Source organism: Zeugodacus cucurbitae, chromosome 6 (genome assembly GCF_028554725.1).
Source record: "Zeugodacus cucurbitae isolate PBARC_wt_2022May chromosome 6, idZeuCucr1.2, whole genome shotgun sequence".
In the NCBI taxonomy this organism is placed as follows: Eukaryota; Metazoa; Arthropoda; class Insecta; order Diptera; family Tephritidae; genus Zeugodacus; species Zeugodacus cucurbitae.
Genome location: NC_071671.1, coordinates 3,038,267 through 3,056,595, shown reverse-complemented (window position 1 = coordinate 3,056,595; position 18,329 = coordinate 3,038,267). Strand labels below are relative to the sequence as shown.

General features: G+C 34.2%; 3 protein-coding genes across 5 annotated transcripts; 1 reads left to right on the top strand and 2 right to left on the bottom strand.

Annotated features, from left to right (window-relative positions):
• Positions 1 to 1,095: 1,095 nt before the first annotated feature.
• LOC105217332 (uncharacterized) lies at positions 1,096 to 3,226 on the bottom strand. The gene is made up of 5 exons (XM_011192276.3): positions 2,772 to 3,226; positions 2,497 to 2,686; positions 2,142 to 2,313; positions 1,533 to 2,068; positions 1,096 to 1,451 (listed from the first exon to the last, which is right to left on the bottom strand). Exons 1-5 carry the CDS (start codon positions 2,957 to 2,959, stop codon positions 1,272 to 1,274), a joined length of 1,266 nt encoding a protein of 421 aa, XP_011190578.2. The 5' UTR covers positions 2,960 to 3,226; the 3' UTR covers positions 1,096 to 1,271.
• A 4,090-nt stretch (positions 3,227 to 7,316) lies between these two features.
• LOC105217330 (electron transfer flavoprotein subunit alpha, mitochondrial) lies at positions 7,317 to 8,866 on the bottom strand. Of its 2 annotated transcripts, XM_011192273.3 has the most exons (4): positions 8,814 to 8,866; positions 8,650 to 8,751; positions 8,451 to 8,591; positions 7,317 to 8,363 (listed from the first exon to the last, which is right to left on the bottom strand). In XM_011192273.3, exons 2-4 carry the CDS (start codon positions 8,689 to 8,691, stop codon positions 7,554 to 7,556), a joined length of 993 nt encoding a protein of 330 aa, XP_011190575.2. In that variant the 5' UTR covers positions 8,692 to 8,751; positions 8,814 to 8,866; the 3' UTR covers positions 7,317 to 7,553. The 2 variants fall into 2 exon arrangements, with proteins under 2 accessions (XP_011190575.2, XP_011190574.2); XM_011192272.3 differs by having other exon boundaries at positions 8,650 to 8,819.
• A 143-nt stretch (positions 8,867 to 9,009) lies between these two features.
• LOC105217345 (RNA/RNP complex-1-interacting phosphatase) lies at positions 9,010 to 16,371 on the top strand. 2 transcript variants are annotated; one of them, XM_054233157.1, is made up of 9 exons: positions 9,010 to 9,188; positions 9,245 to 9,355; positions 9,436 to 9,511; positions 10,561 to 10,680; positions 10,753 to 10,832; positions 10,920 to 10,966; positions 12,893 to 13,000; positions 13,669 to 14,160; positions 14,252 to 16,371. In XM_054233157.1, exons 2-9 carry the CDS (start codon positions 9,333 to 9,335, stop codon positions 14,437 to 14,439), a joined length of 1,134 nt encoding a protein of 377 aa, XP_054089132.1. In that variant the 5' UTR covers positions 9,010 to 9,188; positions 9,245 to 9,332; the 3' UTR covers positions 14,440 to 16,371. The 2 variants fall into 2 exon arrangements, with proteins under 2 accessions (XP_054089132.1, XP_054089131.1); XM_054233156.1 differs by having other exon boundaries at positions 9,010 to 9,355.
• Positions 16,372 to 18,329: the final 1,958 nt, after the last annotated feature.

Here is an 18,329-nt window from a genome sequence, read left to right as displayed (position 1 = left end):
AAACAAATATTTGTTTTTTCAATCAAGTAATCTCTCAATTAGTAAAATATAATGTATGTATGTTTATGTATGTGAATACACCCATTCATATGCCTCCATAAACCTATGTTAATTTGTATTATTCATAGTCTTAAAATTTGTGATTGTAATTAATGCTAATGCATGATGGTAGCGCCATCTCGGCCACTGTTCAAACCGCTGTGCTACTAATAAAATAACATCTTTAGTTTGTTGTTGTAGTTTACATGTAGTTAGTTTCACATACATGTATGTTTGAAAGACTTCTTCAGCTCAGAACTACCACTTTTGATAACAGTTTTTGATGACTGGTACCAAGATACGCAGTCGCGGCTGTTAATTGCTTGTTTGGTAGGCGAATTTAATTGTATTTTCTCTTAATTGAGTCAATTAACATATTTTAGTTTAAAATATGGGCACTCTAAAGCCCACGTAGTGCATTTCCTGCCATTATCAACGTCATTTTTTTTCTTTGAATTGTGAATCGCCAAATGAATTTAAATCGCTTTAATGAAAATTTGGAGAAAATATGTTATAGCTTTTTTATTTTTTTCAAGCATGAAAAGGGCTTTTGTATTTGCTTTAAAATTAGCCTCAGTCTTCTCTTGAAGGTTAAGGCCGGAAAAGTAACTTTGAGCCAGAGTCGGGCAAAGATGGACCTCAAAACAGTTCATGTAATTTTGCTACCTCTTTCATTGATATAGTGACGTTAATTGTTTTAAGTGGAAGTCTTAATTATTTTTTATGATTTGTTTGAAATAAAATTAATGATAATGCACTTGAACCACAAACCACAGGCAAATTTATCAGTTCTCTGCAAAACCAAAAGCTTTCCGCGAAGCGGCTTTGTTCGAAGAAAGCTAAACTTCTTCGTATATCATAAAATAAAATTCAAGGAATCTTATACTTTATGATTCGAATATTAGAGTTTAATATACTCGCATGCATTTTTCAATATTTTCTCCTAATAATCGTTTTTACAAAACACCAAAGTGTTTCGGACATTAAGTATTTTTTTAAATTTTATTTTTCCATTTACATACAAACCATACGATTGTCTATATGAACCCTGCATAATGGAGTTGTTAATGAATTTATTTTATTTACATTTTAATATTAAAGTTATAGCATACACATAATGATATTTAAATATATACGTAAAATATATAGTAAGCACATTGAACCCGTAACCGTAACCCCCAAGAAGCACCCAACCAGCATGTAGTAGAAGTAGCACAAAGATGATTTTAATTTCAAGCCGATTGCATGGGAAATTTCACGAAGGTTTCATCGTCGAGCACCTTGAAACGATCATTGCGATATGTGGCCAGCTCGTAAATGTATTTTCGACTGCAATCTTCCATAATTTTATTGATAACCGGTTTGATGTTTTCAATGCCGGCCGTTTCGGAGAGATCTTGGTAGTAGTCGTACTAAAAACAGAAACGAAAACATATTAATTTACTATTTCATAAAAGCTGTAATTGTATTCCATATAAAAAAATGTTGCACACCTGCTTATCGCCCATCGCATGCGCCAGCCGATTGGTCAGGCCCTTCTTGCGTCGCTGCTCCTTATCCTTCTCCAAATCGGCGAACATCTCCTCGCGGCTTGGAAATTCACGTTTCTTGGTGAAGAATGCCAACGCGAAACGCACTTGCAAATCGAACGATTGCGATGGACACACGTAGAAGGGCAAACCAATCAATGCCATTGTGGGATAATGTATATTGATGCAATGCTTGTAAAGCGGATGCACGAAGTTGTCGTCGACGCGCAATGAAACATCGATGCTGAGGAAGGGGAACGTGTACTTGTAGCCAGTGCAGAAGATTATGTGATCGAAGGTTTCGCTGGTGTCATCCCTGAAGACGGCACCATCTTCGGTGAAACGGCGCACAACTGTCTTCTGTGTAACGTTCGGCATGAAATCGGTGCACGGTGCTGGGTCCAAATTGTGACTGAGATAGATATGCTTGGCGAATTTGCTGATGTGATTCGTAATATCCATGCCACTAGGCCCGGCGCCGATCACCAGCACAGTGGTACCTAAAGAGAAGACAAGTGGCGATTATGTGCGTTCGATTGAATCTCTAATAAAGTCTGCTACTGTGCTATTTACCTTCAAATGTATCTGGTTTCCGATACCAATGGCTGTGCAGCTTTTTACCCTTATAACTATCAATGCCCTCGATTTCTGGCATCAGTGGCATGCTATAATGTCCGTTACAAACGAAAACATAATCAAAGATTTCTTTGAAGAATGTGTCGTTCTTGATGTCGCGTATGTAGATCTGGGAGGGAAACGAGGGAGGTTAAAGCGATAAGTAAGGCTTTGAACATAATTGTGTTGGAGTGTTTTTTGAATTTTTTTTGGAATTTTGAGAGTAATTTCGAATAATATTTTAGCTTTCTTGAGACTAGTGTAATAAGGCCACTATATCTAATAAAAGTTCTTTGAAATTTTCATAACTCACCTCCCATTTTTCGTTCAAAGGACGCACACGTATGATCTCATGTTGCAGCTTAATGTATTTGGACAGATCGAAGTGCTGCGCATATGACTGCAGGAATTTCAGCACCTCCGCGGATGGTACGAAGGATTGTTCGATTTCCTTGGGATATGCGTAATCTGGGTAACCCATAACCTCTTTCGGTAGATTTGTGCTATTTTTTTTATGAAAATATATATAAGAATCGTAGAATTATTGTCAGGATCAAGTGGTTTTCTTTAATCCCTAAGCAGACCTACCGTAAACCCTCGTACATGCTGCTATGCACATCACTCTCACCCGGTTTTGTGTATACCCAGGTGCCACCGATCTCACTGCATTGCTCATAGGCGGTTGCGTCCATGCCCTGCTGCAGTGAATTCTTCAGAGCGCATAGTCCTGCTGTACCAGCGCCTATTACACAAACGCGCTTGCCATTGGTAGCCATTTTTTTAATAATATTTTGCACTGTTTGTTTTTGTTGTATTTAATTTAATATTTTTTTTTTTTTATTTTTTGTTTCACTTCCTTTTATGCACTTTTCTTCCGCTTCACTATACACTTCCTTTCACAATCGCGGCTTAAACACTATTGTGTACCGTTACACTTTTGTAGTCTCAAATATATGCGATCGCCACGCGTTTTTTCTACCGCACTCTCGAACTTGTACGTCTGCTTTGTTAGATCACCAGGAAAATACTGTGATCGACAGCATGCCGTCAGCCCAAACAACAGCAATGTTTCCGCCGTTAAACGGCCACAGACTATGGGCAGCGCTGTCGACGTCGGTGATTGGAGCTGTGTCCAAATTAGTTAGTTAACGCAAGATGTGGTTGTAAATGGTTGCAGGTATATATATATATATATTCATATGTATATTTTATATATGTAAATATGTATGTATGTTGGTCTCAGCAATTCAAAACACATACACACGCATTTTTCTGGGTTTTACATATTCAATAATCGTTAACGTACAAATTAACCATAAAATACAAACGCTTGGTTTATCTCTCCACAGTCCCCTGAAAAAATGGTAAATGCGGCAGACCGTCCAACGTTTAGTCGATAGTTTGCTGCAGGTATTGTCGAGGATTATTACTTTTTCTTACCATGTAGTGGTATGCTTCAGCTTATATGCTTGGCGTTCAGTTGCGCATAGTGGTCTAGTGAGTCAGGTGTTAGACCGTAACCCATTATCATACCACAATTTGGTTGCCTGATTCGTTCCTTGCGCTTGCGCTTGCGTAAAGCGTTAGCATAAATCATAGATCTTTATGAAAGTGATAGTGAATATTTGACACAAACTTGTTCAGCAAAAATTGAATGCGGTCGATTGTAAAATTGGAAGCAATAGAAGATATTCGATGGTATAAAAATAGTCAAAATCCATTTTTCTTATTAAAATATAATTGTTTTTTAATAAAAATATTAGGTACGTTCATATGTTATTACGGTATTATACCGATTACCATTTAATTTAAAGTTCTTTTTTTTGGACCTTCAACAACATATCAGGCAGCTCAAAATTACGCCGTACTACATCATAAATTGCGTCGTACTCTCACCTACGCTGTTCACATAAATTGATAATTCATTAATTCTGCCAAGTAAAATATAAGTACACTTATATTGCCGTTATTATTATTATTATTATATTTCGTATTGATAGCAGCTGGGCCCAACCTACATTCAAAACTTGACCTTGTTCGCCTTAGGCATTCAGTCATCACATGTCAATCAAATACTTAGTTGCAGAAGGGAGAGAAATTGATAACATTGTAAGAGTTATTTATGAGTAAGTAATTCAATTTCTTTTTATAAATAATATTAGTTGATTTGTGTTTTACCCTTTTTACTAGTAGCGATCCCCTGTTAGTAGTAGTGGTTTTGTTTTCATCTCGGTTTCAGCATCCGCCTTCTTGTTCTTTCTTTTTATCAATATTTGTTTACAAAAATATTTTATTTATTTCACACTTTTGTGGTCAAATCGAAAGGTCTCAACTGTGGAGAAGAGTGTACTCTGGCCACAAGGCGCGTGTTGCTGGCTAATCTTTGAAAAAAATAATATAGTATATAGCCATATGGTTCCTATTAGAAGTTGACTGAATATTTCTTCGCTAAGTTTTTCAATTTCTTGTGCTCAGACACGTGATTTTGGTATGTTGAATTTGCTTGGTCGAAATTTTCATTTTATTTGTCTTAGAATTAATAAGTCATACTTAAATCCGGCAGTGACATTATCCCTCTATTTCGCTTATCAAGAACTTAATTAGTCAAGCCTTTTGAAGTCTTAACCTCTGCAAGAAGCGCGGTAATCTCAATAGTCAATAATCGAAAACATTTAGAACCAATGTTTCAAAAAAAGAAATTTGAAGTTTTAATGCAAGATTTTGCAATATTTTTGAAATATTTTTGCATTACGATTTCCTGATGAAAATCTAAGAAATTCCGGTAATTTTATCGTTTTCAATTCTGACAAGTCTTACATATGGACAAATAAGTGATCAAGTAATTGCCACAACTCAATGAACGACTTCAAACTCTCAATCAAATAAAGCTACAAATTAGGCAAAACTAGTTTCATACAAAACACGCATTTCATCAGCTAAAATCACCGGTTAGTTCCCATATGCCACATACTTACATATATATGTGTGTGTGTATGTATGCTTCCAACTAGTAAAGTTTAATGCACATAAAATATATATTTGTGCTTTCAAACAAATGTATATACTTGCACATGTTTGGTTCTTTTATTATATTTTTTTATGATCTGTTGCAACACCAATATTCAAGCCCAGCTTGCCTACCCACACTCATATCAGGAAAAGAGCAAAAGTTCGCTAAAAATATAAAAGTCTAGTCTCTTGATTGATAAGCGCGTGTGACAACAGCCGGCAACGAGATTTCCCCATGCCGGTGTATACATATGTTCGGTGCGATCTTTGTACGTCAATGTACATACAATGTACGATCGCGTAAGATTGCTGAAATAGGAAATTAGTAGCAGCCTATATAGTATATTAGACTAATTCGATTTCATTTTATTAATATTTTATTTTGATTACGAAACACAACAGTCACGAGTACGGGTGTTCACAATGACAACATTAGATTATTGATACTGGCAGCAAAAAAAAAATTAATTAGATTATTAAAAAATACAAAAATCAATTAATAACAGTTAAAAAGTAGGGTTCGGAGAATAATTCAGTGTTTTAATGTTAAATTGTCAAAAATCATTTAGAGATTTGTCAGTACAGATCGATCGCCATCTCCTATTAGCAAGTGATCTTGCTTTGAAGTGTAAAATTTATGTGGTATCTGTGAATAGGGTTACTCAAAATTAAGCAAGACAAGCAGTTTTCTGCAGAGTGATGAAATATTTATAATAAAAACGAGTATTTGTAAATTAATTGTGCACTGACTTTGTAGACGGCTAATTGACATTTCAATAACTACAATTTTCATAGTCTCTCTCAATATTTTCTTAAAAAATTGTAAATATTTTTGTTTATAGTTTGTTTACCTCAGCTTTGAAATATTCATAGGAAAATTCATAATGAATCGCTTCTAGTTTCGAAAGTGTAAATATTTTTTAAACAAATAATATGTCAATTAAATATTTGTATTTTAGTTTTTATTATATTTAACCGTAAGAAATGTTTTAAAAAAATTTAAATTTGATTGTATACGTTTTTTATTATTATTTCCTAACAACACAAGGAAATGTATTAAATTTTTACGACATTTACATTATAAAACATATATTATATAGAATATACATTGTTTATATACATATGTGTTATATACAATCATATTATTGCGTTAATTGGCATCAAAATGGGTCAGGCGATAATATTCACTTACAGAAATCACATGGAAAAGGCGCACGCCGTTGTTTATAGTAGGAAAATTATTGATGATTGAGGTTAAATTAAATAAAAATATTTATTTTTTTTTGAAAAAAATGAAAAATATTTTTGAAATTATACACATTGACGTACTATTGACGTCACAATTCGCTGGGAAGGAAATTTAGTTAGTTTGCTTACGTCATAGCGTTATGGAATAGCGTGACAGGCCCACTTTTATGTTAAACATTATATTAAACTTATATACTTACATACATCCGTACTATATACTAACAGATTGTACTTCATTGATTAGATACTAAAGCATAAACATGTTTTGCTTTCCAGCTCTTGTTGTCAATGGCAATGTTTAGAGCATGAAGAGATACTTATTTTATAATTACTACTCTTATTCATATACATACATACATACATATATACTCTAAATCACAGACGTAACATATTTAGCTCTAAACTAATCTAAATCATCTTTAGTATTATTTAGAGCTACCAAAATGTTTATATTTTAGTTGATATGCGATGTCTCGTGGAAATATGTATTTTCTGTTCTAGAAGTGCGTAACTAAATTTTATTACTTTTTTAGCGAATTTTTTTCATTTTTTTTGGTAGAAAATTAACTACTGTCCTGTAACGACGTAAATGATTCTACTGTATGTTTAAAACATCCTATCTAAATATATATACATATGATCTAGCTAACAAACAAATTTTCCCAGCAATAACATTAATTGTATTTTAAACCGTTCATAATTTCAATTACATATTTAATATTCCAAATTTGATGCCGCCTACAAGTATGCTTCGAAAAAATTCGATCTTACCTCCGCGCATTGTACACAAATAACACGCTAGACAACAAAAACAATTACGTAACGTACTGAAGCTTCAACTAAAATCGCACAAAACAAATAAAAACATTTTGTGCATTTAGATATTATAAAAGTTTAGCAATTTTATTCTTAAACAAAAAGTATTTCTTGGGTAGTGGTAGGATTCTACATGATGCGCGGAATGCGAACTAACACATACATGGTGTATACAAATAAAAAAGTATTAAATTGCAACCAATTATAAAGTAATTGTTGGTAGACTTTTGTTACGAAAATCAAATAAAATAAATGCACTGCGGTTTATTTCGGACGACGAATGCCGACGTTGTAGCCTCACAATTTCTCGGTTAATTCTGGTACAGCTTTGAAAAGATCCGCGACCAAACCAATATCTGCCACCTGGAAGATTGGTGCTTCGGGATCTTTGTTTATGGCCACTATTGTCTTGGAGTCCTTCATGCCTGCCAAATGTTGGATGGCGCCTGAGATGCCAACAGCAATATATAATTCGGGCGCAACAATTTTGCCAGTTTGACCAATTTGCAGATCGTTGGGCACGTAACCAGCATCAACGGCGGCACGAGAAGCACCTACAGCAGCACCAAATTTGTCAGCCAGATCATAGAGTAACTTGAAGTTATCGCCCGATTTCAGACCACGTCCGCCGGATATAATCACTTTGGCACTAGTCAACTCTGGACGGTCGGATTTGGTAAGTTCTTGCGACACAAATTCACTCAATTGAGAGGCATAATCACCGGCTGGTGCCTGTTCAATGGCGCCGCTGCCACCAGTAGCTGCGACAGGTGCGAAATTAGTACCACGTACGGTTATCACTTTAACGGGATCCTTGGAACGTAGAGTCAATATGGCGTTACCAGCATAAATGGTGCGCACGAAGGTGTCTTCGCTCTTTACATCGATGATTTCAGAAATAGGCGACACATCCAATTTAGATGCTACGCGTGGTAGCACATTCTTTCCAAAAGCGGTGGCGCCTGCCAAAATATGTGTGAACTTGAATTGAGATTGAGCTGCCAGCACTAGGGGAGTTATGGCCTCAGGAGTGAAACCATTGAAAGCAGCATTCTCTGCCACCAACACTTTCGCAACACCTTCGACCTTGGCAACAGCTTCAGATGCCTAGAATATTTTAAATGATTATAGTTTGTAATTGATTATGCAAACATACATACGTAGGTATGTAGTGAATACGAATAATGCACTTACCGGACCACATTTGGTGCCAGCTACCAACACTGTGACATCACCTCCGATCTTTTTCGCAGCTGAGATAGTGTTTAATGTAATTGGATTTAATGCTCCATTGTTATGCTCAGCAAACACCAAGGTGCTCTTGCAGCGGTTGATCTGTAATAAAGGTAATTTTATTTATTTCACGTGGGCACAATTATAAATTTTTTCTTACCAAGCTGCTGCGCATAAGATTCCTTGCATTTGAACTGAACATTGTATTTAAAAAATAAGAATAATTACTAAAATAAATTCTAGGTGGTTTTGCTGCAAACTCCTGCAAAAATGATAGCTGATAAGATTTTTCCTAAATCACAATATCGTTAATTAAGCGCTTACTCGGCGATCGCCACGAAAGTCCAAAAGTCAAATACGACTTCTGACAGCTGTTCATGGAGAGATATTCAACACGCTGATTTGGGTCTAAACTTTGTTGTACTACTCACCATGAAAATTATGAAATTTTATATAAATACAGCTGCATCTTGTGTCATATATTTTTAATAATAAGAATATAGATTATTCTCACAATATTTTCCTTTTCAATCAGTGTATTTTCAACATAAAATATAATCATCTCTTTTCTATTTACAAACCCACCATACTCATTGAGGATTTTGTGCGTGCTGTTGACAACAATTTATGATAAGGTGGCATCATTACTTGAATCTTGACATGTGTGCGTGCGTGCGATAATAAATGTCAAATATCTTCGTAAATATTTATAATTTTTCCCAAATTATTAAATTTTAACAAATATTTTAAATAAGGCATTATATTCTTAAATTCAAAGTGCATTCAAAAGTGTTTACATATTTTTTGTTGTCCGCGCGGCAACTATCAAGCAGTAGCAGAGCTATGGCACCTTCAATACCAGACAGGTAAGCGGCGGCAATTCAGTGTGACAGCGTGATGCTCAAATGTTTGTGCCATTAATACACATATATGTAATATTTTGCAGATGGCTTAACTATACTCCAATAGGACAACGGGTTAAAGGAACACGATTCATTGCCTTTAAAGTGCCGCTTCGACAGGTGAGAATTTTACGGAGAAAATTAGCTGACGCTAAAATATCATAAGCGTTTATTTTTGGAACAAGTTTGATCGTTTGGTATAGTCATATCCTCACATAATAAAGCAATTTTGAAAAAAAAAAATCGCCAATTTATACAAAATTAAACAAAAAATATAAAAATTCCGAAAACCGGTTACAATAGTACCGGCACCATTGAAATCAAAAACTTCACCTTACTTCATTCGTAACTTACAGGACCGCATTCGGTTAGGTCAAACTCTATTATACATATATAAGGCCAAAAACAGAAATATTTTTTCTTGCTACAAGGTCTGGGAATTATGCTTTAAAAAAAGAAAATAAAAGTGTACACAGTTAGCTTGTGGACCACAGGCCTACTGACTGATGGTGCCGGAACAACATGTTGAGGCGCCATCTCATATTAAACTCAAGGAAAATATGAATATGAAATTAAATTGTTTTACTTAATTAAATAACAGCAACTCCTAAAGGGAGCACAGTTGGCTGCGGTAGTAGATACGACGTTGCTATCTGCGTGTCTTTATACCTTGCGTATTGCTATTTACTCAATTCATATACAGTTTTTCGATCGCAGCATACAACGCATTCTTTGTTGCGGCTTAAAGTTAAATTTATATTAATTATGCCACACAGAAATTCGCTCCCAGGCAAGACATGTCACACCGTAGCTGAAAAGATACACGCATGCGCAAGTGTTTAGTGGAAACTGAATATGCGTATGCATATTTGTTGTACACAGTGCATGCCTTTTATTATTTTTCGTTAATTAAGCAATTTATTTTGCCGGACATTTAGGGTGGTCTCTTTGCTAAATGACTTGCGGGGCTATTGGTTGGTATTTTTCAATTTTGTCTTTGCATAATGAATTGCGAATATTTTAACAGTTAACACAGGCTGTAATGAAACCTATAAATAAATGTTATTTTTATGTATGTATGTATTAAAAATCTGAAGTAGATAATCAAATTTATCATTTTCGATTTCAATATTCAAAATATATGTATCTTTACTTTTCATTTTCCATAGGCCGTTAATCAAAATGTGGAAAAGCAGCTGCGCCTAGATGATTCAATTTTACTGAACTCAGTACCAAATTTAGGTATGATCATAGATCTGACGAATACTTCCCGTTACTATACGCCAGATGTAGGTATTCCTTATAGTTTTTTTTTTCTAATAAGCGTATTCTATATATGTATTTGTTTTCCGTTCTCCTAGAGTTTTGTAAAAAGAGGCTTGGAGTACAAGAAATTAATGATACCTGGGCATCACACCCCGCCGCCTAATTTGGTTGATGAGTAAGTATCGCCTAAATCTACATATATAGAAAAATATTTATAATTTTTATTAAATTTTTCAAAATGATTTTTTTCATCTATTTGCAGATTCAAAAAAATTGTAGTTAATTTTTTAAACAAAAACTCGGATAACGGTATGTAAATCAAAACTTATTAGCAAACTGAATTTTTTCCTTACTTTCAATTTATTTTTTATTATGTTTGTAGAAAAGTTTTAAGTATTTTGTAGAATATTTTAATTTATAAATATTAAAAAAAAAAATAGTCTTAAGTATGTATATTTTCGAATATTATCTAGAATTGACTTCATTTTGTTTACTTCGATAGAGATATGTACATATGCTATAGCGTACTCTAACATTTGCTTTTCTTATCTGATATTTTGTGTAAAATCAAGCGCATTCCTCTTTAATAATCAACACGTGCATCAACTATTCACCGGCATTAAAACTAAGTCATGCCTTCGGTATTCACCACTCTTGCTTCAAGCCAATTATGAGTCTCTCTCGCAAGTGCACCCACTTTAATGTAACTCCTTTCTAAATGGTAGTTTGTCGACATGTTACCATTTCGTGCAAACGTCCCACAAGTTTAACACCAACAATTAACCTAGACTTTTGAGACGTGCTCTAAAATTCCAACAATTACTTTCTCAAATAAGCCATAAGTCGTTGGCAAAATCTTTTTTTCCAACAGCTCTTAACAATTGTCACGTTTATAGTGATAATAAAAGTTAGTGCGTGTTGAATTTTCGAGTTCCAGGAATATTTATTTTTAGTAGTGCATCTTGATTTTTTTCTACAATAGTGTGTCCATTAAAAGCTCAAATTAGCGTTTGTCGGCTTGAGTAACAAATTCCATCCTTTAAAGTCATTTTTTTCTCTTGTTTTTGCAAAGGAACAATTTACGCAGCGGCCAATAAAATTAGTGGCAGACATAATACAAATCTAGGTAAACAATGCACTCACAAATTGATATTGCAAACATAACGTTATGAACAAGTAAAGCACAAATAACAACAAATCAGTATTTGCGGTGGTCGACGTCGTCAACAAGAACAGTACTATCAAGGCATTGGCAAAGACCATGGCGTCTGAAGAAGAGACAACTGCGCCAACAACAGCAGTAGCGGAGGCGGCAGCTGCAGTGCAATGAGTGGCTGGCTGGAGCTTACCTCCATTTAGCCGCTGTGCAATAGTTCAAGCAAGCCAATGCAAACATGACGAATCTCATGTAAAATGCGCATGCGCATAGCACTCGCTTCTTTTTGTGCTGCTGTTGCGCTGACATGTTTTTCGAAATTTATTGCCCATGTTAAACACTATGTTGTTACTGTTGTAGTTATTGTTGTTGGTTGCATCTTTCACGTCTCCAGCTTTCAACACATGCGCATTTTTGTATTTTTTTTCTGTATTTGTATACTGCGTACTGTGTACTTAGACTCTTCTGCGTTCAGTGTAGCCGTCAGTGGCTTTGCCTGCAACAATACGCGTGCATATGCCGGCCAGCGCTTCATTTTTGCGTCGCCGTGTGTGGGTGTTGACATATTTTTGCGGTTGGTTTTTGTAAATTAAAATTTTGTGGTCGATTTCTTTTATGCACTTTTACATTTTGGTGCATTCTTTGTGGCCTTTGTGGGCTTTGTTAGCCGACAATGGCATCTTTACTGCAAATAATATCTGCTTTGTGGCATTTCCATCAACATATTCGCTTATGACTCGAGAATTTCTCACTAATATCACTCTAGAAGTATGGAAGCGGCTGCAAGCAAAGACTGCAGAATTAAATGAAATATGTATTATAGATAAGATATGATTTTTTATAATTTTTTTTTTAATAAACTTTCGGTAAAATATGTGAATAGTGCTATAGTCCTATTTCTTTAGTTATTATAATTTGTTTTATTTATATATATTTTGTTTTTATTATTATAATGTAAATTATTATTATCTAATGAAATTATTATTTTGCACAAATAGTTACTGTCTACTATTTTATATTTATATTATTTTTCTGTTTATTTAATATTATAAATAATTTATTTTATTTTATTTTTCCAGATAAACTAATTGGTGTTCATTGTACTCATGGAGTCAACCGTACTGGCTACCTCATATGCAATTACATGATATCTGAGTTAGATGTGAAACCCGAAGATGCCATAGACAGTAAGTAGTAAGATTTTTTTAAATTATTTATTAGGTCTACAACTTTGCTTCCGCCATTTTTTTTTGTATAAAAACGGTTACAAATGTCGATGAGCCTCAGCCGTACTTTTCTTGGAATTAAAAAAGAAAAGCAAAATTTCCCGCAAATGCCGAGAATTCGACTCGAGAAGTGACATTTTCAGTTGAGAATAAGTTTGGGATGCAAACAGATCTCTAAAAAAATATTTTGTTGGTTTAATGTTGACACAAATGTCCAAGATCGATATAAAACGATTTAATCGATTTAATCGACCAGTGCTTGACCCTAGAGACATCTATTGGAAAACGGCGGAAGCAAAGTTGTAGACCCAATACTTATTTTATCTTCCTTAAAATAACGATCTCGTTCATAAAACGATATATTTTTGTGTTACGAGTCAGTTTCGAAAAGCTCTTGGCACACTACTATTGTTTTTTTCACACTATTGTATCAACTATTAATTTCTCCATATTAAAATCAGATTCCAAAAATGATGGGTTCTTTTGACATTTCGTTTTACTTTCTACCAACAATTTTTTGTTGGTTAAATTACCATTCGAAAATTGAGCAATAATGCCAAGTCTAAATTCTGTTCATTCGAATTTTTTTTTTTTTTTATTACATTTTGACTTTCCCTTTCTTCCGTTAGAATTCAACCTTTCGCGTGGCCACAAAATCGAGCGGAAAAACTATTTAGACTCGCTTTATGATTTAACGAAAGCGCCCAAAGATGCCAACAGCCCCTTAAATAATGTGGACGTCAGTAAACGAGTTGAGCAACCGTTGAATGAGGCGCCCAGCAGAGAACCGATATCATGGCGCGCATCGAAGGACGTCAGCAGACGAGTTGAGAATCCCTTGAATGAGGCGCCGAGCAAGGAACCGATATCCTGGCGCGCATCAAAGGCACCTCCACCTCCACTACCGCCATCGCAATCGCCGAAAGAGTTCGATAGGCGCGATCGTTTCGAACGTGTGCGACAGGAAGCGTATGCGCATCGCCAACGCTTAACCAGCGCTGCTAACGCTGCAGCGGCACAGCCGGCGCGTCAATTTTTGGATAACAGTTTTCCGAACTCACAGCGAAATGAGCGCAACTATAGCAGCCGTTATGTAAATACCAATAGACATTTCTCGCAAGGTAATTGAGTCAACAACAGTAGGGTGTGTGCCTGTGGCACGTGTAAAATTCGAAAAATCCGCCAACATATGCTTTAACTTATCAATTATAGGTGGCACAAGCTATCCCCTACCCAATCACCACAATTATGACACAATGCGTTCACACTATAATCAATATGTTGATTATGCGCAGGATAATCACCGTTATGAGGATAACACATTTCGAAGGCGTTATCAACTGGATAATCGTGCGCCGCAAAGACATAGAGACCGCAATCAGCCATATCGGCGCATATAGTTTTCGTGAGGACTTTAACTCACTGTGTGTTGAAATCAAATTGTATATATGTATGTATGTACATATGTTTATGTATATACCAGTTTATTTTGATAGGCGCAACTTGAAACTTTTTACTAATTTTATTATCTGCTGATCAAGAAGCGTATTATCTAAATTATGGCGTCAATTTGAAGTTAGTTTAGATTTTTTTTTATATTTGGGGTCTAAAAAAATTTTTCGGTTGAAAATCGTTTATTTAAGTGCAATTTAAGCTTTCTTGCATCAACATCAGATCTTTTTAAAAACTGCAGTAATTCGTAGTTACATAGATTCGAGAAAATTGATTTTTGAAAAATATTTAAGGTTACCAATTTAATACAATTTTTTGAAATTTGGTATTATGTAATTGATTTACATAAATATATGCACACAAAGATTCGCTTAATTATGCTTTCAATAAAACATATAACTTACGCACATGTAACACAGTAAAAAAAAATTCAAAAATGCTTTCAAAATTATGTTTTCACTGTGTAAATTAACTTAGTTTATACTAGTTTAAATATAATATAAGATTTAAAAAATTTACTAGCCCAAGCTCTTTTGATGTCAATTAAAAATATATGAACATACAAGGTGTGTTCAAAAAATAACGGGAATTTCGAATTCACAAAAATAAAGAGAACCTTAAAGGGATCTCGTTTTACAAGATTTGAAATGTGGAATGTAAACGAATGAATAAATATTTTTTCAAAAAAACCGAAAATTCCCGTTATTTTTTGAACACACCTCGTACATATCTATACCATATCATGCATAAATATTGCGTAGATGGCACGCATTTAAAGCGCAACAAAAAATTGCAACAAAATATCATATTTATCTGCAACCTTTGAAGCGCGCAATCGCTCCACTGACCAACTTCATGCGAACGCGACGAGATTTTAATCGCGATCACGATAAATATTATGTATGTAGCTTGTTTCGTTGTAATTACCACCAATTTGTCGTTGTCACAGTAATATGCGGCGGCAATTCGCCACAGAGGCATAGCTCATGCGCAAGCTTGTTATAAATTTGAATAGCCAATCATACACCGCTGGTATGGTCGGCAGGCTTGAGCGCGAAATGCGATCAGCGACGCAGATAAGCTGATGAGCGTCGAATTGTTAATGAAAAATGGAGGCATTACAAAGCGCAAAGTTAAAGGGACATCTCACACATACATATGCTAATATGACACTTGACCACCATGTCGAAGTAATAATGAACCGATCAAAAGCGTTATAAAGCACAGTGTCACAGTAGCAACAGTGGACAGTGGAGGCAAATCAGCCGTGTGGCAAGTGGAAATGTCGGCGTCTGCACTCCCCCGAGGCACCCAAGTGACATATGTTTGATAAACGAGCCGGAACGTTTAGTTGCGATTCCCGGAAAATACTCGCCTTAAGTCGCATGTAATGGCGCGCGTATCTTCACACGATCACCGCTGATCTGCAGCTACGCTCCACTGTGTCGAGGCTGAGGCTATGCAACTGAGATGTTTTTCGCTGATAAGCCGCATCACAACATGTCAAGAATTGGCGAAAGAAACTGATTTTCTACCTGCTTGTCGCAAATGAATTTTAATTGGTTGTCAACTTAAGCGCTTTTGTTGGCACCGTTGGGCATGACAACAGCGTGATGGCGAAATATACGCAATTATGTTTATAAGCGTTTAGTTGTGGGAAAAATGTAAGCGTCAGTGAGTGAAAAGTTGCGTTCAGGAGTGCAGGAGTGTAGGATGAGATATGAAATACTTACTTTCTTTGCTGCTAAGCCTTTGAGAGTGCAATAAAGTAGTTTTATTTTACTAATAATTTGAGGAAATTTTTATTGGATTTATATTCTTTTGAAAAAAAACATTTGATTTAATATTTTATAATAGTAAAATTACGCTAACGCTTGCTTTAATCCTAAAATAAAATAATTAAAAAAAAAAATAAAATAAAATAAAAAAAAAATAAAGTAAAATAAGATAAAATAAAATAAAATAAAGAAAAATAAAATAAAACAAAATAAAAAATATAAAATATAAAATAAAATAAAATAAAAAATAATAAAATAAAATAAAATAAAAAATAATAAAATAAAATTAAATAAAAAAATAAAATAAAATAAAATAAAAAAAAATAAAATAAAAAAAAACAAAATAAAATAAAAAATAAATAAAATAAAACAAAATAGAAAAAAATAAATAAAATAAAACAAAATAAAAAAAATAAATAAAATAAAATAAAGTAAAGTAAAATTAAATAAAGTAAGATAATATAATACAAAATAAAATAAATAAAAAAATAAATAAAAAATAAAGTGTGTTTAAATAAACTATAAAATCTTTATTAATTTAATTCAATAAAATTCAATGCTGGCTTATTATTAAATGTAAATAATTTTTATACTCGTAACATAAATTTTTGCACGGAAAAGTCGACATTTCTTCATTCTTCGAGTCCTTTTAGAGGTTTATAATAATTATTTTAACAATAAAATATTTTTCAGCTATACCCTAAAATAAAACACAATATCAGAGTTTTATAATAAAAAATACCAAAAATATTTTTAACTTTATGTCAACTATTTTATTCTTTAACACTTTTTAAATTTTTGAATCACCCTACATCATACTTTGAAGCAGTAGAAAAAAAACCTATTTTAAGCCTGCCTACCAGGCGAACATATTAAGCAGTAGGTATCCGCAAGCAGCTGGTATTTCTCATGTTTTGTTTGTGCATATAGGCATGCAGAAAATTGCAACAACAAACTCCACATCTCAGCATATGCCTATGTTGTGGGACAGACAACAAAAATGCATATTTGCATTGCTTCGATCTTTGACAAAAACAATCATTCGTTTCCAATTGTCCACTGCATTCCCCAAATGGAATGTGCGTGCTGTTATTTTGCGCCGTGTGTTTTTGCAATATTTTCGTTGACATATGAACATACCTATATAGCGATCAACAACAAACAATTATCAATGAATGCAGTGAATGAAGAAAAGTTGTTGGTAGATTTTTGCAGAAGAAAATGTTGGCGCACATTTGCTCATGCTGTCATCTGCCTTTGCTGTACGCCTGATAGCAGCGAGTGCTTCTGCATATGGAAATATCTATATTTTCTCCAAGAAATATTTCCCCCCCCCCCCACACATTCCCACAAAAACTAATATAAAATTAATCAGCCTTCAGTCATAAATCAGCGCGGAGTACCAGGCGCACATGAAAAACAACAAGATGATTTTCTCATGCATTCACCGGCAGTATTTTGTTGTTTTTTCATATGTCCCATTGAATTCCTGCGTCCAACAACACATTCATTCCCTGCATTCATTGATGATTGTTTGTTGTTGATCGTTGTTTTTAGTGGATCGTTATTTGTTGTCGAGTGCTATATATGTTCATACATATGTAAACGAAAATATTGCAAAAACACACGGCGCAAAATAACAGCACGCACATTCCATTTCGGGAATGTAGTGGACAATTAGAAACGAAGGATTGTTGTTGCAATTTTCTGCATGCCAATATGCCCAATTAAAACTTGAGAAATACCAGCTGCATGCGGACACCTACTGCTTAATATGTTCGCCTGGTAGGCAGACGGCTATGCGTAAAAGAGTTTTTTTCTGCATCACAAAGTGCGATGTAGGGTGTTTCACAAATTAAAAAAAAAAATAATAATTAAATAATAAAACAATGTATTTTGTTATTTCATTTTATTATTTATATATTTACCTTTTAAATTAATTAATATCAAAATAAAACAAAAAAATTGTTTAGATTTAATAGATATTTTCTATATTTAATTTGTATGCAATGTTTAATGAATTTAATAAAAAGTTAACAAAATGTTCACGCGGTGCATGC